The sequence below is a fragment of the Megalops cyprinoides genome, chromosome 10 (genome assembly GCF_013368585.1).
Source record: "Megalops cyprinoides isolate fMegCyp1 chromosome 10, fMegCyp1.pri, whole genome shotgun sequence".
Lineage (NCBI taxonomy): Eukaryota > Metazoa > Chordata > Actinopteri > Elopiformes > Megalopidae > Megalops > Megalops cyprinoides.
The window spans coordinates 22,429,350-22,457,276 of NC_050592.1; the positions used below are offsets into that span (position 1 = coordinate 22,429,350).

The following is a 27,927-nucleotide window of genomic DNA, read 5'->3' on the forward strand; positions in this document are numbered from 1 at the left end:
GTGCGCTGACTAACAGACAGGCCAAGGTGGCTAGCACATCTCTGACATTCTCTGATACTCTATAATGGTAACTGAAAGATGCTCTAATCCAGGGAAATATTTATGTGTAGCTGCATATTGCTACAAAAGTTTCAGATTAAGCACCTCGCTCAAGGGTACATCAGCAGTGGTTTGGAACTGGCAACCCTAACCATTGTGAACACAGTTGCTCCACTTGGACGAGGCAGGCTTGATCGAGCTGACAGTAGAATCAAGAACAGGGATGGCCCGCGGGCATGGCTGTGAGGCCGACCCCTCTCCCTCCCTCCTGCCTCTGGGAGGACGGGAACACGGGGGCCTGACTGCCCAAGAAGAGGCCAGCTTTCAGGGGCTTAATTGGATGCAGGAAGACAGCGCTGTCTGATTGGGAAGGGGGGTGGGGTGGGGATACTGATTAGGATATTGGACAAGGCTGTATCTGGGGAAATTGGCACCAACACCAGACAAATACATCGCTGACACAGCGCCCGCCTCCCAGCCCACCCCGCCTGCCTGCTCGCGTCCCGCCGGCCCCTGTCTGGCGCGTGGGCACCGCCATGTTGCAGTTGAGGCGGTGACCTCGGCTGACCGTGTTAACCAGTTTCCCCAGCGCCCGAGACGCAGCACCACAGTGATGGGAAAAACTTGTACCCTGAAGTCAGGGGGCTTTCTCAAAGAACGTCAGGTGGAAGCACTTAAAGCGTGACAAGGGAAATTTTTGTATCTATTCAGAAGAGGAGAATAGAGCATCATAACACATTTTGCCCCTGACGCAAGTAAAGAAAACTGTGAGCCCGCACAGACACACACTCACGTGCACGCACACGCAAACACAAATGCTCTTCAGGCATTTTTGGCAACAAGAGAGCCGCAGCCATCTGCACCTGATGCACAGGCTGGTGTTGTTTGTCCTTCTCCCTTCTTTATTTTGCCTACGTTGATTTTCGTCCGTCTCCCTGGAACCACACACACGCACACACACACCTGTATTCTCTCAACAGCTGGGACCACACTGAATTTGTGCTTTTACTCAAAATGTAAGCAAGGATTTATTTAGAGAAACAGAACACAGGAAAATTCTGATTGGGGATTTTAGCTCCCCCCAAGCACACTATTCACATTCCAAACAATTACGTCTCTCTACGGATATCATCTAATATCTCTAAAGTTGCCATTGCTATTTTCAAAATGATTACGATGTAATTGTAATACAGATGTGTTGCAGTGATTTTGTGGATTTTGTGTCTACCCTGAAACTAAATGGCTGTGCCTCAAATCCCCAAGGTGTATCCATTGATTTTGCCTGGCTCCCTGCATCTCAAAGCATCAATACTATGCTGAGGGCCGGGGCTATGGCCCCTGTGATGTACAGATATGCCATCCACAAACATGACAAGCAAACACCACTTCACCCTCTGAATATGAGGACGCTAACTCTACGGGCTGTTGAGGATGGAACACCACCCACGATCTTCATATCAGAGTGTAAACAGGTCTGCATGATATCACACCCAAAGAGGAGAGGGCTTCAGATTCCAGGTCATCAGCGAGTGCTTGCTACATTGAGCCTCCTTTCTTCCCTCTAGCAGTAGTAAACCCAGCTAATTCGCATTACGTGCCCACACCATTAACGCGGCAGCAACAAGCCAATGTGGCAAGACTTCTGCGTCCACTGTGAACGGAGGGCTCTGAAATAAACCTGCCACCACATGAACAGAAGGGGGACAAAACAGTAGGGAGAAGATGGAGGCAGTTTCAAAGAAACACTGCAGATGGAAGGGGACTGGGAGAAGAGATACACAACTGAGGGAGGGAGGGGAAAAGGGAAAGAGCTGGGGGAGAGATACGCTTGAATTACAGTGGCGTGAGCTCATTCATCTTGGCAGAATCAGTGCAGTCCAGGGAAGGGGGGAGGCAGGGTGTTAATTATGAAAGATCTAAACTAATGCTCGAAATGGGCTCTCAGCTCCCACTAAAACCTACAGCATGTCCCTCTCAATGATACTCTCCTAGACAGAGCCATATTGCTGAGGCAAGAACAAGAATGAGAGAGCGGCAAAGAGAAGAGGGGGGAAATAGAGGCGATCACCTTGTTAATTTTGTAGCAAATATGGAAGCAGGTTGAAGTTGTATGTGTTAATTCTACACTGGAGCAAGATTCACAAGAGATCAGGCGAGGATTAGGGTGTGGAGCTGGAGCCTATGGCAACAAAAGCTACAAGAAAACCTTAGTCACATCTGTAATTGAGTCAAGCTTTCACCCTCTTAACAGAACTCACAGCATAGGGTGCACCTGATCATACACCCACGGAAAGCCAAGGATTATGTATCAAACTCCTAATTACTACTCAAAATCCTGAAATGTGAGAAACTGGAGACTAAGAGGTTTTATTAATGAACTGAGGAATATCATAGAAATATAGCACAGAAGTAGCATAGAAATGTTTGCCAAGTGAATCTGCCAAATGAATAAATGTAATGTAAGTGTATATGTTTTCACTCTGAGTGCTGTCTTCTGTACTTTTTGTATAACATCCAAAGGGTCCGCCCCTACCTCACTATGTATTCTACACAGCTCCTTGGTCAGGCCCTTGCCGTCTCACACCGGGACTAACTTCAACTCCCTCTTTGCTTGCCTTCCTGCCTGTGCAATTGAACCTCTACAACTAGTCCAGAATGCAGCTGCATGACCTGTCTACAGCATTTGCAATGCATTTTGTGATCTAGTGATTGTAACGTATGGTAGTGTGTGTTCTTGGCTTCCCTTAGCTTCTAGGCTGTCTAGTCAGGATAGCACAAGCGAATTTGTGGTAAGCCTTGAACAGTGTTATGCTCACACTCACTGGTCTGATAGTGTTGTTAGCCTGGTCTGACACTGTTGCACATTGAATAGATACACTTCTGTCCTCTTGTGCTGGAAGTCACTCTGGTTTAGAAGTGTCTGCTAAATGAATGTAATGTAATGCAAGGCAATATGGCATGTATCCTTATGGCAGAAAAACACTGATGAAATACAATGAGGTCCTATCCAGACACCAACCCGCAGTCTTCACTGTCCATATAAGCAGTTGCAAAAAGTAATACTGTTTAATCACCAAGAATAGTTACTGCACAAACATAGAAAATATATTGTGTCAAAGGTCATAGAATAACTGTTACTGACAGGGAGTGTAACTGTTTTACAATAAGGCTCAGGAAACATGGTGAAAACAGGGTTCGAAGTGCTCCTGGTATTAGAATATGGTTAAACCAGTTTGGTCGAACACAGCAATGATATGCGGTACAGACCATTGGGTGCTGGCTTTAGGATATGGTTAAATCAGATATTGGCATTTGCTTTGCAGAATGAGGTTGAACTAATAGTTGGCCATACTATGGCCCTCAGCTCACAGCCACGGAAATACTGATTAGGGAGAAGTTACACCTATTACAAAGCATTCCTCCTAAAGATCCCAATCCCCTTTGGATAAGCTCTGCAGGCAATCCCCAACATAAGATTAAAATGGGCATTAGTGCCTTGAAGACACATTTTTCTGTTCATGCATGTGCTGTGGGTTGTCAATGCACACACAGAGCAGTGGAAGCCCCCTTTAAGTTTTCTGGGTATGTACAAGCGGAATTGAACCTTGCCAGGGAATATCTTACGTTTGCATCTCTTTATGTGATTATGTGCCCACACTCTCACAACTTATGATCTACCTAGAGGTCTTGCTAAACTATCTATATATAACAACTGGGAGAAGGAGTAGACTGATGACCACTTATTATGAGAAAAACGTATGTCTTCGCTTCAAAAGACCAACAGGACTTACTGGCAGTTTGGGCAATTTTCACTATAAAGTAGTGTCCTTTCACCAGCACAGGCTGGAGCTCCAACAGGCAGAATGAGTCTCACACTAAGATCAGTTCATACAAAAACCACTTTTATTCGACAGTGTTTAGGTCTCAGTACCAATTTAACAATAAAAAAGCTACAAACCTCAAGAACAGAAAAAAGTGAGCCTATGCAAAGTTTATTATTTTTTTTAAAAATACAATACCATAAAATAAAAAGAAGCAATAAAAGATATATAGGGCAATGCAGTTTTGGTTCCCATCACCTGTGATAAAATATCCTGGGAAAGGTTGAGTGAGAAGCTGTTGGGGGAGGGCTGAGGAGCAGGGTGGACTATGTTGGGGTGGTGGGGGAGGGGCATAGTAATTAACCTGAGGACAGGCAGCCTCTAAACAGCAGTCACAGACAGTTAATAGAGGGGGAGGGCAAGAGAGGAGAGGCATCGCCAGCTACTATATCAACACCAGAAAGGTGTTATACAGATGGAGAGGGAGGGAAAGAGCATTAAAGAAACCAAACGCCACCAGGGGAGCGGAGCTGAGATTCTCCACCTCTAGTCTGGGGATACAGAAAGAGAGAGATGGGGGGAAGTGCATGGCCTGTCTCCTGTACAAGCTGAAACAGTGTTCAAATGGGTGTGTGTGTGTGTGTGTTTGTGTTTGTGTGTGCGTCTGCACGTTCTGGTGTGTGGGCTGTAACCGTCCCCACACTCCCGGACCGCACCTGACTAGCTACACCAGAGGAAAGCTACACTCACAGTCCTTTGCAAGAGGTATATGTGGACATCCGTGGCATACACAGGAAGAAGAGGCTACAGGGAAGATCTGGAAACCCAAAAAAAAATATATATCTATCTTTGCTACCGCTGTCCTCTGTGCTTCGGCAGAGGAGACACAGACACACAAGTTACCGAGGGAAAAGCACACGATGCTCTACAGCAGCTACTCCACTGACCCCCTTTCCCTCCAGTGCTGATTCCGCCGAGGCGTCTGCTGCAACCCACACCCCCCCACCATGATCTCCGGGGGGGCAGGTGCTGATCCCTGCCCAGAGCAATCCAGAATGCACAAGCACGCACACACACACACACACACACGCAGCACTAACTGACGAGGGAGTGCCGGGAGCAGAGGTAGATTCTTCTGAGGAGAGTAGGAAGGAGGGGGGCTCACGATCAGCACCCGCTGTGACGTCGTGCACGGCTCCGCCTCGGCTCTCACCAAAGTAGACAGGCACAGTACAGATGTGGGCGAGTGTAAGGCAGGGAGAGACGTGACGGGAGGTATCCCATTGTTACAGCGCCATGTGGTGGCTGGGGGGGGGCGGGGGGCATCAGCGAGAGGTACAGAGGCGAGCGCTCACAGTCTGACTGGCACCTCAACCCTGAGCTTGATCACTGTTGAGTCCTATAGCTTATGTGCTCTCTGACAATCCTGTTCACATCACACAGGAAACAATGTACACGTGTGTCACATTTCAGGGAAAACAGACTCTTGTCCATGCTGTCTGGACCTATCAGGAGGCTCTCGGTGCTGCCATTCTCTATAGCGCCCCCTGTCTTCCTCCCATGAGACTAACATACAACCAGTGTCAGTACTAGATAAGAGACGGCCGAACCGTGGCGTCCTCTCAGCTGCCTGCTAATGCTTATCAGGAACCAAGCTCCTGGGCAATTGCCCTGTCTGTTAATGGCATGTGTGTCTGTGTACGGTTTTCCATGTAAGGGGCATGTGTGTATGTGCACGCGTCAGCTTTTCCCTGTAGAGCTGTGTGTGTGAGCGTGTTTTTTTCCTATAGGTGTGTGCATTTTGGTGCGAGGCCTGAGGGGTGGGGAAAATAAATTCTGGTACAGGTAAAAACACCCTGCCACAGACTGCACTCACAAGAGGGATGCTGGGGTTGGAGGCGGCAGCAGGAGGATTAGGGGTTGGTCAGGCACTGGTGAGGAATGCCTGTGTCTGTACATGTTACAGGTCTGAATAAGACGAGTGTTTGGTTTGATGTTTTGGAAGGTCCCAGAGGTGTGCGTGAGTGTGTGTGTGTGTGTGTGTGTGTGTCTGTCTGTGTGGAGGGTCTTAGTTATCAGCCACACGGGATGGTGGAGGTCCAACAGGGGCAGGAGGCATCCCATCAGGCTGTGCAGGAGGAGGGCCGGGGTCTGGTAGGAAAAGGGGGAAAAAAAAAAAATCAAAATAAAATCAGAATTAGCAATGCCATTACATCTGAAACATTCCAGACCCCTTCCAAAAAGTCATATTCCTCCTGACACACTGCTGCCTAAAAGCATGGCGGGTGACCGCCCGTGGAGTTCCTGCTTGGCACTCTTGCTCCACTGGTGACTGAGTTCACAGAGGCACCAACAGAGAGGGCAGGACATCAGAGCAACCCTTTCAGAGTAAGAGCATGGACACAAAGACACACGCAGAGCACAGATACACCAACAGAGACAGACAGGTGGACAGAGGGAGGGAGAGAGTGGGGATTTGTGGGTACTCACACATGCCGTTGGGGGCTCCAGGGTGCCTGGGTCCCATCATGGGGGGCATGTTTGGTTGAGGCTGTCCGCCGGGCGGAGGGCCAGGCATCATGCGCCCTGGCATGGGCTGGCCGGGGCCTCCCATGGGCTGGCCGGGGCCTCCCATGGGCTGGCCGGGGCCTCCCATTGGCTGGCTGGGGCCTCCCATTGGCTGGCCGGGGCCTCCCATTGGCTGGCCGGGGCCTCCCATTGGCTGGCCAGGACCTCCCATGGGTCCTGCAGAGAGGGGGGAATCTTTACTGCCCTACACCATCAGTGACAGAACTCAGACTGCAAGGAGAGTGGTGGAGGCGTGTGCATGAGCTACAGGACGAGGGCTCTGGATCTTTCTAAGGAGAGGAAACAGGCCGGCCTCAGTGCTGCTGAATCTAACACTAGGGCCTGGGATGCTGGAGCTTTATATTATACAGGAGCTCCTTCTCTGAACAGCAGGGCTGTATAGCTCACGCGCATATGGTAACTACTGCTGCGCATATGGACAAAAGGCCAGAGCACATCCCACACACAACAATGACTGGAACGTGAACAGCACGCGTAATAGGGTGCATAAAATTCACACGGCAAACACCAATAATGAGATAAGATGCACTTCATTCAAACCAACCTACTTCAATTATTTGGTGCAAATTAATTTCTTTCAGGAGACATTGCTCCCTTCAGACTCTATCCAGCAAACCAATGCATGCAGTCTCTGTGCCTGTCTACGTCCACAGCGTATACATGCTGCTGCCCTCTGTTACAGTGTGTGTTGTGTGTGTGTGTGTGTGGGTGTCTTCACCTGAGGGTGCGTTTGTGTGGCGCTCACCTGTCTGTGGGGGGTGGTGCGGGCCCATGGGGTGGTGCATGGGGGGGTATCCGGGGGCGGGGTGGCCGTGCATGCCCGGCGGGGGGCCGTGGTGGCCGCTGGGGTTCTGGGCGGCGGCGGCGGCGGCCTGCTGCTGCTCCATCTGCTGGCGGGCCTTCATCTCGGCATACTTCAGCTGCTCCATGTGGAAGGCCTGCCGCTCCGTCAGCAGCTGCTGCCTCTGCAGCTCCAGCTGCAGAGAGGAGGAGGAGAGGGACTATCAGGGCCGAGGCGCTGAGACACCCGGCACTGCAGCACCAGGCTGGTCAGTGAGGGCGCAAAGCCATTTCAAAATTAAAAATACCAACTCATCTCTCTCAGTAACAGTGAAGAGCTTCATTATGCTGTGGAACGGTGGGCCAAGGAGAAGAGCAAACTCTGGGGCCAGTATTCATACACATTCTCAAAGTACAAAAACAGTCAAGCTAGCAGAACTCTAAGAAGCGTAACACTCGCTCTTAAGTGCTAGAAATAACTGCAAATGAATTCATAAAGCCTTTGAGATCTTAAAATCATGAGACACTGGATGAAGAACCTTTAGAGATATGGCCCTGGATGGCACTCTACCACCACCATTGACCTGACACCACATCCTCATCACTAAACAGGGGAACAAAGGAAAGAGGGTGAGCCAGACCAGTCCTGCTGATCCCATCGAGGAGCATGCCAACGTGTGTGTGTGTGCGTGCGTGCATGTATGTGTGTGCTGGGCGGGCATGACAATGAATTATTAATGAGTTTCAGGCTCCTGTGGTGACAGAGGAGTGTGTTTCTGTCAGCTGTGCATAATGCCAGAGTAGTGGAGGGGGGGGTCTGAAAATAACCCAGCTTGCGTTACACAGACAGCACACGAGCAGAATTTCAGACAGTGACCGCTCGGCTCCACTCAGAATCGAGTGTTCTGGGAACCACACTGATCTTTTTTGGGGATCGGCACTGTGACCAAGCAGGCGGGCTTCCTTTAGAGAGAGCCGGACCTCCACAAAGCAACGAAGGGCCGTCATGGTCACAATGCAGGTCTGCCGGGGGACTGGGGTACCAGCGGCTTTGACATCAAGTCTAGCATGAGTAAAGAACAGCGCATATATACTTTCCTTGCATTGCTCCTTTACATCAAAATTCAGGGACAGTGCCTAGCAAGGAAACATGTGGAGGGGAAAAAAACACCCAGTATACAGTAAATGGAGTGAAACACTAGGTTATGTAAAAATGTATTCCTCACACCCCATTTTGCAGATTGTAAACTGGGTTACTGACCATTCGCTGAAGCTTTTCACTCAAATCTGACAGGACACCCCCGCCCAATGCCATTAAAGAGAGAATCGACCCTGAAATCTCTCCACTGGATCACTGGGCAAGCCTCACCCAACCAGCGATAGTGGCAGAAGGCAGCCTGCCTGCACCACTAGGCCTTTTTTTTCCACATTTTCAACAATTTGGTTCCAGACTGTGTGATGAGTGTCAAGACAGAGAAGAGGCAAGTGCTCCAAACATGGACCCCCGACCCCTACCTCACCCTCTGGAGCACTGCGGCTCCTAGCTGCAGCTGACAGCAGGGCCGGGCGCTGCAGGGTCTGCTGTCCCTCCCGCTCATCTCCGTCTGTCTTTCCACGCTAATGAATTATTCCCATCTCTGTAAGCTCCACTCAAGTGCTTTCTCCATCTACCTCCTCCTACACACACACATCTGAAAGGGTAATTTTTTTCCTACTGTTAAATCTAACTGTCAGGTAAAGACACTGGGACAGAGCGAGATGCAGGGCCAAATTCCCAAAGGGCAGCTGCAGACTATCTGCTGTTTTTGGCCCAACTTTCTTCTCAGTTACTTGATTAATGTTATTATTTATTCACTTCTGCAATTTGGCTCTCTTCTTTTGCATGGAGTGACACAGATACATATTGTCTTGAAAAATGTGGTCAGTGATGACTTAATTAACTGAATTATCTTGTAGTACATAAAAGTATTCAGAGCACTCAGGAAATGACACTTAGGGAGGAAAGAGCAGGGAGCTGAGATGGAACATTCAGCACTGTGGGCTGGGCAGCGGCAGAGTGATGTATCCGCAAAGGAACTAGGTTTTTCACCGAGGGAGCGACTGCGGGTTCAAAGCCGGGGGGAAAAGCTTCGGCTGTGCCCTTACACAGCATACACATCCATTCACAAAGACACCTGTAAAAATGTAAGGTTTGATGGGTGGCCCGGAAAAGGACATCTGCTAAGTAAATAAATAATAGGATGTAAATGGTATGAGTGACAGGAGCCTGTGGGCATCGCTGATAGAGCTGGATCTGGTAAGGCCTTCTTTTAATTAGACACCCTCACACTTCACCGTCCCCAAGCCCAAAGCCATGCTCTCTTTGCACAGCCGACACGGGAGCAGCCTCAAGGATCCCGGGCGAATGCACGCGTTCCTTAGGCACCGATGGCACACTCGATGAAACGCTGACACTACAGAGAGGAGGCAGCCTTCCTGCCATTACGACTCCCTAATAAAAAAGGAGCCACTTTGATTCAGAAAAAGGGAGAAAACTTCCTCTCACTTGCACTGCAAAATTTGAAATCCACCATAAACGGGCTGTCCATATATTTGTTTAAATGCAGAAAGCCCCTGATCCACAGTGATAACTGCTTCATGACGGTCTCGCTTCCAACAATCTGCCTTCACATTTATTAAAAAAAAAAAAACCTTGATTTATAATGAGAGTCTAATGAGTGAGAAAGAGTGAGGAAAAAGGACTGAAGTGTTTCAGATTTCATGCTTTAAGAGCTCATTCCTGAAAGAGCAGACCCACTGCAGGGAGTAAAATATGTGTTCATCACTCATGTACTCAAGAGGTGGAATGTCACCAAAAAGTGTGTAAGATAGCGTAGATTTCTCAGTGACACCAGCTCCTTGTTGCACACCTGCTTGAATTGAAGGCAAGGGCACGACATATTTCAGATTTTCAGTGAAGCTCCCCTTTACGTCAGCCCTGCAGGATCATTCCAGTACAGTGATGCAGGGGTAACTCACTGCAGATGTGCAAGGACTGGGCCAAGTGTGCAAGCAATGAGAGGAGAGAGGCCTCGTTTAACTCAACCTTCCTTCTGACCATCTCTGCCCCTTACATGGCATCTCTCAGTATTACAGTAATGCCAGCTCCACTCATGCAACACAGCACAAATGCAGTAAATTGTCTAAAGGACACTCCATTATGTCTCAATCAGGTCTCAGTGACTGTGTCTCACCGCTTCCTTCTCCCGGTCCATAATGGTCTCCAGCTCCTCAAAGTGCCTCAGCTTGATCTCCAGCTTCTTCATCTGCGTCTCCACCAGAAGGGCCACCAGAGACTTGATCTTCCTCTCCTCCACTGCCGCCAAGTGCTAAGAGAGAGAGGGAGGGAGGGTCTCAAAACAGCAGCATCCCACAACACAAGAACAATAATGCCAGGAGCGTTGAGATGGCATAAGGCATATTTTATTATGCCTCGTTACTTACACGACCTCACTACACTACACTCATGATTTACACAATTACCAATTACCCCCACACACTCCACCACTGAAAATACACTTGGGGTCGGTAATGAGGGTGAAGCGGGTCAAGGCTGTTTTCCATTTACAGGTTTGACTCGGGAAAACAGATTTTGTAGAGGGATTTCCCTTTCTGACAGGGGTGTGCTGTTCTGCGTTTTGGCTGGCGAGTCTTACCTTGGCCTTAGTGGCAGCGGACGCCAGGGCAGCAGCGGCCGCAGTAGCGATGTTCCCCTCTCCGACGTCGTGTTCGAGCTTCTTCTTGCCCTCCTCTCCCTCCGCCTCCTTGGGGCCTTCAGCTGTGTCCATCGCCTCCTCCCTGTCCTTATCTGCAACACACACGGAGTGTCCCTCAGGTCAAACTGCCTCCATTCGACGGAGTCTGCTCCAGGAGCTGAAAGATCAGCGGGAGGCTCACCTCCCGCCTTGGCCTCCTCTCCTCCCTCGCTCTCCGCCTCCTCCCTGTCCGCCTGCTCGGCCGTCTCGTTCTTCACCCTCTCCCCCTCCGCCGGCCTCTCCGCCGACTCGCCGGGCTTCTCTGCCTCATCCTTGGACTCAGCCTGATGCACAGTGAGAGACAGAGGAGATGGTGACACAAAAGCACATGCCACGGGAGGACAGTTCCAGGCCTGAGAGGCCTGGATTTTGTTCAGGCACACCTCTTATTTGATTGCCTGAATTGTTTTGATCAGAGGATCAATGCTTTTCCATTGATGCTGATATATATCAGATGCCTCAAAGCAAGACCAATACACATTTCACTCAGATATGTCACAAATAAAAATTGGTCACATAAAAATGAGTTTGATCACTTGTAGTGTGGCTACATACCACACTCATAAAAAATACACTTCAATCATACAAATCCTTAAAAGCAATATTTAACAGAAATAATGTAACAGACAGAATAAACAAGGACACTAAAATCCAAACTATCACCATAAGCTACAGACTTGTATGACCCAAAGTCTCATTCACTCACAACAGGAAAAGACATGGCTGTTTCACTCACCCGATCAGCCGGCTGGGACTCACTGTCTGTGTCCATCTTCTCCCCCTCTGATGAGTCTGTGGGGCGGAAGGACAGGAGCGAGGGGGGGGGGGAGAGGAAAGTCATGAACACGCATACACTATCCTGCCAAATTCTGGATGTTTAACATCACGTGTCCCAGAAAGTCATTAAAAAACGCCAAAGTCGTCATTTGGAGCTACAGCCAGGAGCACCTCTGAACTGAGATTCATCGTATGCAGTAAACTGACCTGCCACTCAAGCCCACCACAGCAGGTAGATCTAGAGGGGGGACAAGAGTGGGTGGGTTTGGCCTTTGATGGCACTGTGACCGTATGACCCAAGTTCCCCATCATACTTCACAGCAAGTTAAGCCACCAAGAGAAGCTGTGTGCGCTTTTACTGGGAGAGATCTTCTAGAACAACCTGCCAGGGTCCAGCTAGCTACCATCTACTTTTAAGTTAATCACCTCGAAAATGCCATGAGCTGTCCCCTGGGACCTCTGGACTGAGGCATCACAGAGAAAGTAGGGCTGAGCTCACAGGGTTCTGTGGTCTGCCACGGATCCAATCGGCTTTCCATTTCCCAGATCACCACACAGCCCTGCCATTGTGTTCCCACATGGCAAGCTTGGGATGGGTTGGGTCGATGTAAAAAAAAAAAAAAACTTTTAGGAGAATGGATTACCCAGAAGGTATTAAATAACACACAATGATGGCAATACTGCAAACAAGCTTTGCTCTCCTCTCTCTAACGCGCTCAGCTAGCTTAAGCGCTGTGCAAATTAAGAGCATGTTCGGCCCTGACACAGATGTTACACAAACAAGCCGTGCCTTCCCATGCCTCTTTAGCAGCAGGCTATGAATTATGTTTTTGCCCTGTTTGTAGAAAAGCAGGGCTTCCATTAAATTCCTCTTTCCTGAGGAAATGCGTAAAGTGCACTGAACCACAGACTCCGAATATTGGCAGAAAATGGAAACGGTCACAGCAGTTAGTTTCTTCAATGTTCAAGAAGGAAAAAAAAATGCTAAGGATAACCCTATGCCTGACAGCAAACGAGATATTGCTTCAAAGTCATGAAGGCACCCTTATTTGGCCAATGAGCTCCCTGCTAACTGACTAGAATCATACCTTGAAAGCTTGGCCAACTAGCTTCTAAACCAGCACCCTTTTACAAGGTGTGTACCGATTCCTCTCTGTCAAGCAACCGGTGATGTAAGCACACAGGTTCTGATTCACAGTTCATCATTTATTCCCTGGTGATAAAATAAGGAGGACGAGTCAATAAAACTGGCGGGCCCGTAATCATTTCTGGACGGGCTTTTATCGTGCTCCGGGCCGGCACAGAACCGCCTGTAATTACAGATTCAACAGGGTGCAGAGAGCCAACATAATGACCATTCATTATGAAGGAGAAGTACATCATTTAGCAGTCGGGCTGAATGAAAGATTAATGGCCATTTCAGGGGAGTGGTAAAACACGGGGGGAGCCGAAGTCGCTCCCGTTCTCTCCAGCTGCTGCCGGGCTCAGAAACACGCCGCCTTCCCTCTCGGTCTGACACAGGTCAGCAGAAGCCGCTCCTTTTCTCCTTGCGCCCCCCACCCCTGCACCTCCGGACCACACGCATGAAGAGGGAGAGCTTCTCACTGCCGCACTGCAGGGCATTGCTACTGGCTAGCCTGCAGAAAGGGACCGCGATTTGAGGGGAAAAAACAGGGCAGGACAGTGGCCTGGATTCAGCTTCGGTGACAACACATTGGTGTTTTATTATTCATTTATCTGCTTGGCAGACGCCTCTTGTCTGGGGTGGCTCGCGCAGCTCACACACTGACACGGTGCCCATTTGCACAGCTGGACGTTTGATGAGACCAGACAGGTTAAGAGACTGCACAAGGGAGCTGCTCCGCAACCACACATTTTCAACCTACAGCTTTCTGGGCTGAAACCACTAGCCCACTGCTTCAGACTGCTGACTGGGATGACTGTGGGGGGAGGAAGAAAGGGAAAAAAAACACTGTATATATGTCAGGATATATCAGTGTGGGGCACCAAAGTGCCATGCAACCTCCCCATCACACTCCGACCTGCTGCAGAACAGCTTTGGCCGATTTAAACTTCAGCGGCTGCAGGGAGAAAGCTGAAGTTGCCTCAGGATGAGAGCTGGGAGAGCTACACTCTGCCAGCACCTGACACAGACAAGAGTTTCACTGTTCTGGATGGTGACTTGGGGGCAGGCAAATTGGACACATTTATATTTCCTCATTTGGCAGATGATTTTATCTAAAGCAACTTACAAGTGAGGCAGAGTACAACATGAGCAAACAGCCCAAACAAGGAGTCACAATAACAGAAGTGCTGAATGACCAAGTTTCAATAGTTAGCCAGACAAGGTACAAGCTTGCTGGTAGCTAGTAAAAAATAACAAATCACACAGACAGGCAAACTAGACAGGCATGGCTCTGCTCTATCACCACAGCAAGCCTGAGAGGGTGCGGTTTCTTATCTTGGGCCAAATTTCTTCAGTCTCCAACTGACCCTCGCTAGCCTGAGGTGTGCGACGGTCCTGCCTGGTCGCTGTGCGTCCGGCAGTCTCAGTGACGTGGGTATTTAAGAGCTCTGTGAGCGCGGCAGGCTGTGGCACACAGAGCGCACACGCTGACCCAGTTTCCACTCCTCCCCACCCCCCCCAACCCCTGTCACACACAGCTCCATCTGCCGCCGCCGCTCTAATCCACTTGTTATCGTGGCACCCTGCTGCCCCTCCACCCCCACACTGCCCACTCATACCCGTGCCCTCCTGCTCCACACTGCCCCCTGCAGCTCAGCCCGGGCTACAGCGGCCAGGCCCCACACAGCACCGCCCTGGAGGGGCTGGCAGTCCGTCTGACACTGCCTCAGTGTACCTTAGTCAGACAGGCATTTTAACTCTTTTATATTGTTTACGTGTTGTTTGTCCTGGAAAATATGGGCTCTCTGTGCGGTTCATGAGTAGAGCGGCCTGTGGCACAAAGACAGCAGGAGGAGGCGGGGAGCCACTGAGGCGTGAGGCCTACTGACCTGCAAACTAGCTGCTGATGACAACCCTCCTCCTCCCTGCTCATTCCAAACCTCTGCTGCCCCCTGCTGGCCAAGACTGCCATATACACACATGATGGTCCCAGCACACCACTAAAAGCTCTGCTGCTGAAAAAAGCATTTAACCACAGAGGCTAGCATCCACAGCACCTGCTGGGGGCGTAAATACTCCTGTCTGGAACAGGAAATGTGAGCCAGCTCAAACTCAGCAGCACTCAGGTGCATGTAGCAGCCATTAGGAATGAAATGGTAAAATTCTTGTAAGGTGTGGACAGTGACATTATATTACCCCTGAGCAAATGGTGAGATTTGGGTGAATGACAGTGTGTGTCTGTTTTGTGTTACATAAACACAGGAAGTACTACAGGGGTAGGCATGTGGGAGACACATACCAGTCTTCTCAGGCTCTTCTGGGGCAGTGCCCGCGATGCCACTGCTCTCCAGGCCGAAGGCGGGATCCACTCTGCCTGTGCTGCGTGCCGCTTCCTGCACCTTCTTCACATGGGCCTCCACCAGCTCCGCCGGGACCTCTTCTCTCACCCGCGAGAACTCCTCTAATAACACACACACACTCAGTCAGTGAGATCTCAGAAACAATAATGCACTCAGATCAGAGGACACACACACGCACAGACATCAACACAGACACACTCAGTCTAAGATGCAGTCACACCGACTCAATCGCAATCAACGCACACATTAACAAGCTTCCATGACCTACTTATAACATTCTTATGATTTAAAACTTTAATTGAACCTGAACATAAAGGGGAATTTTTAATGGGTTGTGGCAACACTCAACCCTGAAAACGCTTTAAATTTTTTCGCCAGTAATTATCGAGACGAATAGATTAGTTCACTTCACTGGAGCCCATCGCCCGCCCTGACGCATGCATGTACGTGCACACACACCGAGTGCAGCCTTGGCGGCGGCGGCGGCCACGCGAGGGTCAACCACAGAGGCCAGGAAGGCCACCGTGCTCATGACCGGGTTTCCGGATTGGCTGAAGGGGACGGGCTGGTAGGCCAGCGGGCCCAGGGAGGCGTCCGAGTTCTCCAGGTAGGGGTCCTCGATGGGCAGCCGCAGGAAGTGCAGGATGCACTCGTCCTGCGTGCGGCTGCCCACGTGCTCCGACACCTTGTTCCAGTCGTCCTTGTACATCTCCAGGGCCTGGAGGACAGAGGGAGGGAAAAGAGGGGGGGAGGGGTGCGAGGGATGAAGAGGGAGGAACATAATGAAAGAAAGGAGGACAGAAGAAGACCAGGGGACAGTGAGAAAAACCAAAAATCAAGGAAAAAATAAAGTGACAAAAACAGGGTGAAGGAGGAGGGACAGGTAAAGAAAAGGAGGGCAGTAGCCCAGGGCAGCAGTAAAGGAGAGAAACAATGTTACTGACAGCAGAGCAAATCAATGTTCTAACAGAGCAGGGCAGTGAGTCAGTGTAAAGACACACCACCTAAACAGCCTGTCTGTGAAGGTCAACTACTGAAAAATGTGCTTAACAATATAAAAAATTTTCTGGCATGGTGATTAGATTTTAGGGCATGAAACAGTGAACCAACTTAATAAATCCACTCCAAGAAAAAGTGCAGTGTGGGGGAAAAAAAAACGTGGACTCGCACTGAGAGACTTCTCTGTGATTGGCTGGTGTAACAGACGCTGCCTGTGATTGGTGCTATGCGATCGCTGGCTCACTCACCTCCAGCAGCAGCAGAGTCTCCTGCTCAGTCCATTCCCTGCCAGCGCTGGCACCTTTACTCTGCAGAGGCACACAGACACACATTACAAACACTAACACGGACGGTCCACTCCTCTTAATATGACCCAGGTGCTTATCAATTAGCTCTGGACATACCAAAAGAAAAAAGCTCACTTTTTCAGTTCCTTTTATGACTACATCAATTTCATTTAGCACTGTCATTGTGCTGAGTGCTGCAGAATACAGTGACTACGAGGGCCAGGTTTAAGACCTACCGCCAACCTGGATTACAGTAATTGGAGGACGGGCAGTTGCCAGGCGTGACCTGACCGCACCTTAGGGTTCTTCTTGGAATAGATGTCAGTGCGCAGGCCAAAGTTCTGGAGGTCGGTTGGCTTGTCTTTGCTCTTCTCTGGGAAGTTCAACATCTGCTGAGAAGCTGGGATCTGGAACCGGGAAAAAGAACCAGCTGTTACAGGGAGTGATGAGACCGCGACCTGGATAAACTGGCAATGTCGTTATATATATTCAGCGTGCCTCAGTCACTGGTCATTTGCCATATGGCTGAACTGAAAAGTGGGACCGAATTTGGTTAGTGTCTGGATAAAAACAGTGAAGGCTGCCACTGAAAGTGGCGTTGATGGGCCGGGGGGGGGGAATGCCATCTTTTGGATGAGTCACAGGGTGAGAGCTTTGGGTTTGCAGAACACAAGAATGATGGTGGACGTGTGCAAACAGTAGGGGGCAGCGCTGTACCTGCGGAGGGCGGTGGTGGAGCGGTACCAGGCCAGAGGGGGTGTCTGCCAGCACATTGAAATGGGGGGTGGGTGGGGGTCCCATGGGGAGGGGCCGACTCTCCGCATCCACCTGGTAATTCACCAGTCCCCACTGCTCCAGGAAGGCATGCACTCTGAAGGAGAGAGGAGGACACATCAACACACACCGAGTTTTACGGACAACGAACAAATTACTGCCATCCTATATGGGAATGACGGTATTGGAGGCAAGTGTAGCTCTGTATTGATCAAAACATTACCATTCCAACACTCTTGCCCAGGGCTACTCAGCCTCAGTCCTGGAGGACCGCATTATAGGCTGGCACCAGCCAGTCATTTAACTATACAACCTAGCCAATCATGGTCTTGACTGCACTTAGGGTTCCTCTCCAGTTCAGGGTAAATTAGTCCTTCAGAGAGCTGGTGAACCCCCTGGCTCAAGGCCCTCCCAGGACAGGAGCTGTGAGGGGCTTGAAGATGCTCCAGTCTTCCACCAAAGGGGAGAGGCCTTCCCAGTGGAGACTATACTCCCGTCCCTCACCTCATTACGGCACACACATCCCCAGTCAGGTTCCTGCGGCAGGATGTGGAGGTCAGGTACTCCTGAGGGTTCAAGCGGTATGTGTCGATCATGAAGTTCCGGTAGGCCAGGTATCTGCAAAGGGACAGACGCATAATCAGGGGGTATCTTTTCAAACTCTGCAAAACAAGTCTTCACACCACTGGCACCCCACAGATTAAGACATATGATGAAAAGGAACAACCGAGTGTGAAACCTTTTCATTGTTAGTGTCTCACTCGCCAACCCCCCCCCCAAAAAAAATGGTGGGTTCATTTTGATCCTTATGGACACCACGCACAAATTCCTTTGTGTGCGGGGAAGGTAGTTTGTAGACATGTGTGATGTCTGTGTGTACGAGAGACAGAGTGAATACATGTGACAGTGTGCGAGTATGTGAGTGAGGGCTGTCTGTGTGTATGAGGTAGGTATGTATAGACTGTGTGGGGGTATGAACACTCACATCTCGGGGGTCTTGGACTTGTTCTTGCCGTTGAAGAACTCCGGCAGTGCTCGTCTCTCGATCTCATGGATGCTGGAGAGAGGAAAGTGAGATCGTGCAAGAGTGGAAGATGGAGGGAGAGAAGCACAAAGTGATCCACAGCCTCACATTGGCACAGCAGGGCCTTTTCCATACTCATTTCATGCCACTCTTACCACCATTATAACATAAAAAGAAACCCAAGGCTCTTCTGAGAATAAATATCTTCTGCCTTTGCCAGGTTAAAAACCCCTCTTCTGGCTGCATTGAAGGTTTAGGATATGCTGTTAGTGAGAGGTTGTGGGTCTGACTCCCCAGCTGAATCAAACCCATGACACAAACGGACTGAACCACACTCATCCTTGCAGAGTGAACAAAGCCAAAGGTGCGCTTGTTGTCAAGGGCGGTGCTCAGCTGTGGGCAGGCACTGAGGGGCAGCAGTGTAGCACCGCGGTACAGGAAGAGGACTCAAGGTCAAGCACTGCTGCTCTACCCTTGGGCAAGATACTAAATCCACAACTGCCTCAGTAAATATCCAGCTGTATAAATGGATAAAATGTGAAACCGTAACCCACAGCGTCTGCTATATGACAATAAAGTAATGTAATGAGGGAACAGAGACAGCTCTCACCAGTTATAGTCGAACCAGGCAGCGTAGCTGGGAATGATGATGTGGTGGGTCTGCTCCGTCACATTGTCTTCGCCTGAGTCCACCAGGCGGTTCACGTCAGCCTTTCCCAGCTCCTCCTCCTCCTGCAGGAGACGCGGAACCAGCGTTAAACAGATGCAGCAATCAACAATCGACACAAAGTACCCGCAGCTGGATGGACCCATCTGTGCTATATGCAGTGCATGTTTAATGCTGTTATGTGGGTCTGAGTTGTTGATGTGCGTGTGAAAGGTCGGAGTTTAAAGGTGATGCATGGGGGAGAGGGTCACAATGAAGCGGGCATTACCTTGCCTCCAGAGAGCATGGAGTCGTCCTCTTGTTCGTCTGAAAACGGGAAAGGGAAAAAGACACAATCAGTATACACAGTGCTCAAATTATGAGGGAGTACAGAAACATTATACAGCAGATCTTCATGGCTAAATGTCACATTAGCAATGTTCACATACGCACGCACACACGCTTGTGCACACTCTCACACTCCTTACCCAGATCAGCCACTGTGCCGCCCTTCACAGGAGTGTTTTCGCTGTCTTTCTTGGGGTTCACTGCAGATGCCAGTAGCAGGCAGAGAGGGGCAGAGGGAATAAAAGAGTTTCACTTCAGTCTGCCATTGGATGACATGGCTGACGTTGTAAACAAACATAACAAACTGCATAACTCATCACTTGACTGATGCTCATGGATATCACTGAAGATGAACTGCACTATACCACAGCATTCAACAATTTCAATATGAAGTCATAGTACACATTACACCAAGTAATTTGATGGAGTTATGTAATTCAGACACCTATTCACACTACAAAACTAATACTGTAAATATCTATATCCATGATTTATGACACTGTTGTGCCATGGAGCAGTTTCAGAAATCACTACGTCACCTTTTGGGCCCTAGCATTGTATGGTCTACCTTCCTCTGTCTAAATGGGGCTCTCCTTTCGTTCCCTGGCCAACTTTCCTAAACTCATTCTTTTATCTTACACTACTGCAAGACACGAAATACTCAAGAGCTAAAAGAAAAACAAACATCACTCACTCTCTGGTTTAGCGTAATCATCCTGCAACTTCCAAGAACCACACTCAGACATTCAGCCCAACCCTGAACCCAATTCTAACTGCCTGACACACAGAAGCCTCTCTATATACACATCTACATACCCTTCTTTAACACACATGACAATCATTCTCAAGCTGAGGGAGAGCGGCAGCAGGGAGAGTGAGAGGAGACAGGTCTAAGGCAGAAAGGGCACACCATTCTTGGGCAGGGTGACCTCCTCCATGTTGGGCACAGGTGTGGGGTCCTCCATGTCCTTAGTCAGGTCCTCCTCTGGCTCCTCCTCTTCGCGGTGCCCTCTGCGCTTCCAGTATGGCCCGGGGTTCCTGGACAGGCGGGAAACCAAATCATCAGAGGAGAAACCCTTTCTAGGCCATCTGTGTGTGTGCGTCCTTTTTTAATTGAAGCACTACCAGGTGGCATTTTTTTGTAAGAAAGCGGTTTTAACTGCCGTGAGTGGGAAGACCCTTACCGATTTTTGCCCCCCTTCTTGCGGGACTCTGCGGGCGTGGCCGGCGGGGACGGCGAGCGCCTCCTCTTCTTTCCCGCGGCGGCCGCCTTGCGGTCCTTGCGATCGGGTGTACGGGAAGACTGATCAGACGTTGGGATGGAGGATGAGAGAAAGAGCCAGAGGATGAGTGATGGAGCGGTCTCACACACGGCGGGGGGGAGGGGGCAGGGGCGGGGTAACAGAGGGAAGGAAGCAGGGTGAGGGCAGGAGGTGAGGGTGAAGAGGGAGAGCGAGGAAGAGCGTGACAGGATGGGCGACGGACAAACAGACGTGGCAGGACACACGGCTGCTCATGACCCCCCTCCCTTCCCTGTCCTCACGCACACACACGCTGCAGGAAAACAGGGTTAGGCCACCAAGCTACAAACAATACTGCATCAATCACCGTGCATAGCATCTAGCATCTCCCTGCCTGCTCCCCTCCAGACTGGCATCTCAGTGAGGGGTGCCTACCTCTTCCTCCCGCGGGAAGATCCGCTGGCGGAAACTCACTGGCTTCTTGTTCTCGTCCACCTCATAGTCCTCCTCATTCATCCACTCATTGAAGGCATCCGTGTCAAGGACCCACTTAGCATGAACCTGTGCAGTGGGGTGGGGGTATAATGTATAATATATTAATATATTAATTATATTAATATATTATATTAATATAATGTATTAATATAATGATCTCTCTCCATTGTGCAATGTCACACTCTCAAAGGTCCATCTTTTCTCAACACGACAACTGTAGAGCGCATCATAGCCAAAGCAACAGTCAGAACTGTAAATCACTGGCAGACGATCTGTCATCACCTTCCAGGGTTTCTCTGGGTTTGGTGGCTCCTCTATGTCGCCCTCCACATCGCTGGCAGACACCCACGTATCATAGCTGCAGGACGAGGGAATGGCATGTTGGGTTGTCCCGAGCAAGTTAAAAACCAAGAAAATAAAGTTCCCAAAATAACTGGCAATGAAAGTCACACACCCCATTTCGAGCTGTAAGTCACAACTAATGAATCTCCTTCAAAGTTATATGTCCATGGCTTGGTACAAAACCATCTGTATGGAGGCGAGCAGCCATGCCCATCTCACCTGTCAGGGTACATGCCCCAGTGCACCAGCACCTGTTTGTCCTTCCGCATGACAGGGCGGAGCCACTCTTCTAGGAGAACACACAAAGGCTCATGGGCTCTTGTAAATGCAAACACACCCACAGCTGCAACATCTCTATACTAACTGATAAAATACAGAAAAACCTTTGAAAGCAGTCGTTTTAGGCTTGGTGTACATCTACAATCAATTCCGTAGCACAGACATACATTACAATTACATACGAATAGTACTCATAAGACACTTTTCTTTCTTAAAAACAGCTGCAAACAAGTTTTTTTAAACATCCTTGGAGGACAGGGCCTGCATCACCTGCAGGGAGATACTGCCTCCATCACTTACTGCCCCCTAATGATAAGATAGTGTACATGAGTGTACATGTGCTCTTGTACCTTCTTCAAGCTGGGCCGGGGAGGGGTAGATGTGATGTGTGGCTTTGGACTTGTCCTCAGTGATCGAGCCCTGAGATGGGACATGACAGAGAGTCACCACATGCTTCAGTCATTCGGTAAGCCTTGCAGGAATGAGATTATTCAAACATTCCACCACAGGCTCACCAATCCATTACCTTGATCACTATTCAAATGAGTGTTAATTAAAAAAAAGTGAAGAAAACGTACAATTTTCTCAAGGAAATACTCAAGAAAATCCTAAATAATTCAACTGATGAAAAAAATGTTCCTTTGCTGAATGCATGTGTGCAGATCTGTCTGCAGTCATCCATTCACAGGAGTAGAGGTAGGGTGGAGTTTTATGGCATGTTTGGGCGAAAAAAAGCTGAGTACAACTACTAGACATTTGGGGACCACAGAATATTCTACGCCAGGTTCTGCAAAATGCGGATGTCTAGAGCCAAACCTGAATGCTCTCTCAACAATCCCATATGTCTGTACAACATCTATGTTTCCTGTGACACAGAGCTGCAAGCATTCCCCCTGCAGTCCAGCAGACAAATGTGCAGGTCAAATTTTAAGTGCATGTTTGGTATTACATTGTACACACTTGTAAAAGCAGGTTGGTAACCTTCAGCTAATCTTTGTGGTAAACTGCTTCTTTACAAGAAAAAAATTGATGAGAAACAGAAAACAGTGACAGCTCTAAGTCTGAAGGACTGCTGTTGACGTGGATCCATCTCCCAGCGTTCCACAAAGAGGAGCATCTCTGCCGAAACAGAGGTTCTGTCTTCAAGAGCAATGCAGTCACACATTGCCATGGAGACAATACACCTCAGACAGGTGAGCACAGGTCTCTATCAAGATGCACCCCTCCCACTTCACAGCACTGTGCACAGACAAGAGTTCTATGGAGCCGATAAAACATTCCTCCAGGGTGACACAGACAATCATTTCTTACCTGGTGCCTCTTTATAATGTCCTTGAGTTTGTTGGCCTGTTTCTGCTCCATTTCTGGGACCAGATAAACAATTGGTCGCGTCAGACAGTTGTTCTGTCAAAAATAATTAAAAAAAAAAGAGAATTGCTTATCAATCCACTCTTTCAGGGGTGTTCCCCTATATGTTTGACGTGCCACCTGGCAATTGACTATGATTTAAACACAGAGTGCAAGGGACGCATTAGTGAAGATACATTCTTTTGCTGTGTGTGCCTGCAGGGAACCACCGTACCTGCACCAGGGTCTTCTCCACGTTCATGAACATCTCGACGTTCCTGTCCATCCTGGAGGGGTTCTGCAGGTCGAAGCGGCGCCTGTGCAGGAGCAGGCCATGCAGGGAACACCATCAGCACTGAAAGCAGCACTGCCGCCACCCCCTTCCCTTTAAACACACACCATAAAACGCTGCACACTCACCATCCTTGCTCGCTCTTGAACTTGTATGCAGAGCCCAGGATGTGACATAATGCCCCCCCTGGTTTGAAGTCCAGGAAGCTCTTTGCCTGAAAAGAAGAAACAAATTTGGATCCAGTTTGCTCTCATCTACGTGCTGTTCATATTAGTAAACTGATCTGTGCAGCACCTGTAAACTGACACTAAATTCCATAGATATGTGCATGTGTGTTTTTTTACAATTTGTAATGTAGGTACCATTGAAATAGCAAGATGCATTGTGGGATGTTCATGCCCAGAAGTAGTTGGGAGGCTACAAAACTGACATTTTTGAAGGCTGCTGGAGCAACTGCCAGCTCTAGGTTTCAAAACAACAGAGAAAAATCCAAAGTCTGATTAAAACACTGCAATTACCAGAAATGTTATTACAGTCACTTTGATGTGTGACTTGATTTCAACATGCCTGGACTATCAAAAAGGGTTACTTCAATCCCTCACTTTCAGGATTGTGAAACTGACAGCCTTGTAACCACTTACTTGGAATGCTGTGTATTCCTCCCAGCTTTCTCACACCAGTATAAGTAAGAAAAGAATCTAAGAGATACCAGCACTGATGCTCAGTTTGATGAGTGAGGGACAGCCATGGATTGCTCAGCAAAAATCTACTCACAGGCAGTTTGGTGAGGGCTGGGTTGTTGACTCTTCTGCCAAACGCATCCTCCTGGAACTGCAGCAGCTGGACAACTAGCCCCGCCAGGAACTTGCTGGAAGGAGAGTCAGCCTGGACATACTGCGGAAAAGGAGAGCACAAGAGACTGAAAACTCACTTCACTAACTGGCAAGTACAAGGCAGATTTTTACAGAAACAAATAACATAGCGCCTTGCTGACTGCCATAAAAGCCTTATGGCTTTCAATGCTGTATATACTGCTGCCCAAGGACACCCACAGACAAAACACCAAAACACCTCTTACTTCAGGTTGGTGACCGTCACAAATGTGTTATGAGCATTGTGCACCATCAAAATATATATCTAATTTTACAGAGGCCTAAAGGGCTTTGTTAGTATAAGAATTATTTTTTTTCATTTTAGAGCAAAACGGACAAATCCTTAGAAACACCCATTCGACAGTAAAATGGGAAAATGTATTTTCGGGTGCCCACACCCCACAGATGAACTGGTATGATCATATATTTTTTTACGGTGGGGATAGACATCATTTAACATTTTGGCAACAGCTGGCTAGCCTATATTTTACATCAACAACAATACCCAGCTATGTTCTTGTTAGATTAGACCCTTCTAATATATTTGCAAAAACTGTGCACATTTAACAGACCCCCCCCCCCCCCCCCCCCAAACGCTAACGCGCATCCTCGCTACCATAAACAGGATGAACTGATGCGATTCCTGTCAAGAGACATTAATACAATTATAGTATTCCCACCGTCACTTTCTCCAATATTTTTCACTATAGACATTGTCAGAAACAAATCATTAGCTATTCCCTGCCTGATGAAAATAGCTAACTATGTATGTAGTTTTCTTCGAGAAACCAAGACGCAGTGCTGTCAGTGCCGTCAGCAGCCTTTGTTTACCCGTCCGGTTAGCTCGCTAACGTTAGCCAACAATTTATTGTGACAGAAAGGTATGTTATGTTACGGCTAGTTAACCTAACTGCTGTAGTAATATTACAGTTGAAGTCTTTAACCACGGCCACCGCTTCACTTTGCTCGATTTCTACACTTGAAGTAGCAGTCCACACTGTCACATGGACGGCCTGTGCTGTTGTTTTCTTCAGTCGGCTAGCTAGCGTTAGCTTAACAACACAAACTAAACGGTTTTACTAGCCTACTGGCCCGCACTAGTTGAAAAGTTACAAAAACTTGAATATAAACATCACTTTCGATATCATACCCTACAAACCGCTGCTTGATCAATTTGAAAACATCTCCAGCCAGGTAATTCTTTTCCACTATCTAGCCACTCCGCTAGGTTGCTAACAATAAAAGGCTCCCTTCTGCTGTGTTTTAAGGTAACTAGCCACTTCCTTTCTAGGTTTGTCTGCAAGCATAACACATACTCCACAGTGATCCGTTAGCTAGATCAACAACTTACAACATCATACTAACAAGAAATCGGATCGCTAGCCCGCATATTTTGGCAGCGCAAGTCTCCTTTAACTGATGGCCAGCGTGCTGAATCCAACGGTAATTAGCTGGCTAGCCATCTTATTCCTTTTATCGTTCCCAACCCCCTCCCACAATGTTAACATTAAGCCCTGCTCATGTCCACAAGGACCATTTTACTCTTGCTTACCTACCCAACTAAGTACCTTCTTAAACTAAAGTAGTTTACCAAGTGTGCATGCCCACTAATACTGTTTAATAGATATTCCAACAGCCTGCTATAAAACACAGTGCAACGTCTGCATTGTTTGAGATGAACAGGCGCGGTAGAGGCCACAGAATCAATGGAGGGTAGCAGGCAAGCTAGCGAGCTAACCTTTTTGTAGTGCTTTCCAATCCAAAGACGAACCGACTCCAGCTGAGAGACTGTTTCAGCGCTCTCCCAATATTTCGAAGATGGTCCTCCATCTTTCTTCCTACCAACTGAAGGACCGCTGGCTGCCTGACCAGCGGCTGGCCCGCCTGAACCCGTTCCCCCCGTTACAGTTGCCGATGTCGCCATTGTTAGTTATCCGCTGTTATTCACCTCTCCGACCGCGAAGCCCCTATCTCAGGCCAAAAGTAGCATTGCGCAGGCGCGCCTCAGGAAAAGACTGTGAAAAGTCTCGCGATAGTGATTGCTTCTGGGAAATGTAGTTTATTCCAACACTTACGGAACGAGCGCATATTTCATTCAGATTTATCGTGCCCAAGGACCGTAGGAAACACAGATATGTGTCAGTAGAACTAGCCACATCAATGAAACATATGTTCAGCAGCTGAATGTAAATAAATAATATGTACATGCTTTAGCTGCAACAATACAATCTATACAATCCAATCTTACAATTTTATGCCAACAGCAACTCAAATTAACTGGAATACATGTAAAGTTGCATTTACATTTTTAATATCCAGCAGACACCTTTAACCAGAGTGACAAACAAGCAGTGAGGACATTTAATATTATATTTACATCCAGAAGATACTCTCAGCCTAAGCAACACACAAGATGTGAGTACATTGAATGTTGTATTTACATTTTTTTATTATTAGTAATTCTAATCCACAGCAACTCTGAGAGTCCTGCGCAAGGTGCATCCAACAAAACATCATGAAACTTTACATAAACAAAGGCACCACCATCAACGCACAAATATGTGGCAGTGTCAAAGACAGAGCCAAGACCAACGGGTGCATATTTGACCCAACACGTAAGTGCAACACAATATACCTGATGAAAGGACTTTACAAATTCTTGAAAAATAAAACATCTACAGCAACAGTGATGGCAGCAACAACAACTGCAACAATAATAAATTTACTTCAGAATGCTGTTGCACTCTTAAATAAAACATTAGCCACACACCTGTCATGAAGACTCAGTCATACATGAACAAGGGAGTCTATCTGTAGGAGTTCCTCAAGGGAGGTGACAGGGGAAGCGTTTTTTTTTTTTTTTTTTTACCATTTCTCCTCTATTGTCCTCTATTGCCCACTGAATCCTTTGGGTTGCTTTCTAGATGAGCTAGATGTCCTGCTCAGCTCCTTTGCTGACAATGGAACATCACTTATTCTTCTAGGACACCTGAACGTCCAATTTGAGACCTCCAAGGCCACAGGCTTTCCTTCTTTCTTTCTTTCTCTGCTCCACACACAGAAGGCAATCAACTTGATCACATTTTTCTCAGGAGCTGCACCACTTTCACTGTAAATTACTTCACTCCATCTTTCTAATCACCCTTTCCTTTCCTTTACTCTTCCCATTTCCACAAAAGCCCTGTGAACTGAACTATCCTTCTCAAGTCACCTGCCACTGTAACCTTAAAATCTCTCCAAATCCGCCATTTCTTCCATAGTCACTTCCTCACCCCCATGTTTGGATTGATTTTCGAATATAATCACCTGATTCTGCTTCATGCTGTCTCATGTCTTCCCACTCATCTGCTCTTGAATCTTTTTGTTCTCCTATTTCCAGGCCTGTTTGACCAACTCCCCCAAGTCCATGGCTGTCTGATACACTCCGTGCTAATAGAGCTGAACTACAGGCAGTGGAAAGGAAATGTAAACATAAAAAAAACCTGGAAATCCAGCTGACCTCTCCACATATCAGGCTTTTCTTTCTACCTTCTTATTTGCTCTCTTATCTGCTTAAGCAATTATTTTAATAACACAATTCAAGACTTATCCACCAATCCCTGCAAGTCGTTCTCCACCTTTTGCTCCTTAGTCTTCCCACCCCTTCCCACTTACTCTTGGCCCCCATGCGGTGTAGAGACTCTAGACCCCAGTAG

At 48.3% G+C, this 27,927-nt stretch overlaps 1 protein-coding gene across 1 annotated transcript; it reads right to left on the minus strand.

Moving 5' to 3' along the window:
* Positions 1-4,088: 4,088 nt before the first annotated feature.
* On the minus strand, positions 4,089-26,182 carry smarcc1a (SWI/SNF related, matrix associated, actin dependent regulator of chromatin, subfamily c, member 1a). The gene is made up of 28 exons (XM_036538793.1): positions 25,971-26,182; positions 24,135-24,254; positions 23,489-23,574; positions 23,304-23,385; positions 23,033-23,125; positions 22,072-22,141; positions 21,662-21,731; positions 21,383-21,458; positions 21,041-21,166; positions 20,549-20,667; positions 20,275-20,402; positions 19,505-19,564; positions 19,306-19,343; positions 18,981-19,102; positions 18,332-18,403; positions 17,851-17,964; positions 17,290-17,443; positions 16,869-16,979; positions 16,534-16,593; positions 15,746-16,004; positions 15,226-15,387; positions 11,760-11,815; positions 11,166-11,307; positions 10,925-11,076; positions 10,463-10,597; positions 7,168-7,426; positions 6,351-6,467; positions 4,089-6,011 (listed from the first exon to the last, which is right to left on the minus strand). Exons 1-28 carry the CDS (start codon positions 26,154-26,156, stop codon positions 5,929-5,931), a joined length of 3,252 nt encoding a protein of 1,083 aa, XP_036394686.1. The 5' UTR covers positions 26,157-26,182; the 3' UTR covers positions 4,089-5,928.
* Between the last annotated feature and the right edge of the window lie 1,745 nt (positions 26,183-27,927).

What these genes read in the sequence shown, in the direction of transcription:
- smarcc1a (XM_036538793.1), bottom strand. Translation starts at nt 26,156, where the DNA reads ATGGCGACATCGGCAACTGTAACGGGGGGAACGGGTTCAGGCGGGCCA. An exon ending in AGAGGAGGCCAAGGCGGGAG is followed by an intron (nt 11,077 to 11,165) that starts GTGAGCCTCCCG and finishes TGTGTGTTGCAG; the next exon opens with ATAAGGACAGGGAGGAGGCG. An exon ending in CCACACAAACGCACCCTCAG is followed by an intron (nt 6,468 to 7,167) that starts GTGAAGACACCC and finishes AGCCCATGGGAG; the next exon opens with GCCCCGGCCAGCCCATGCCA.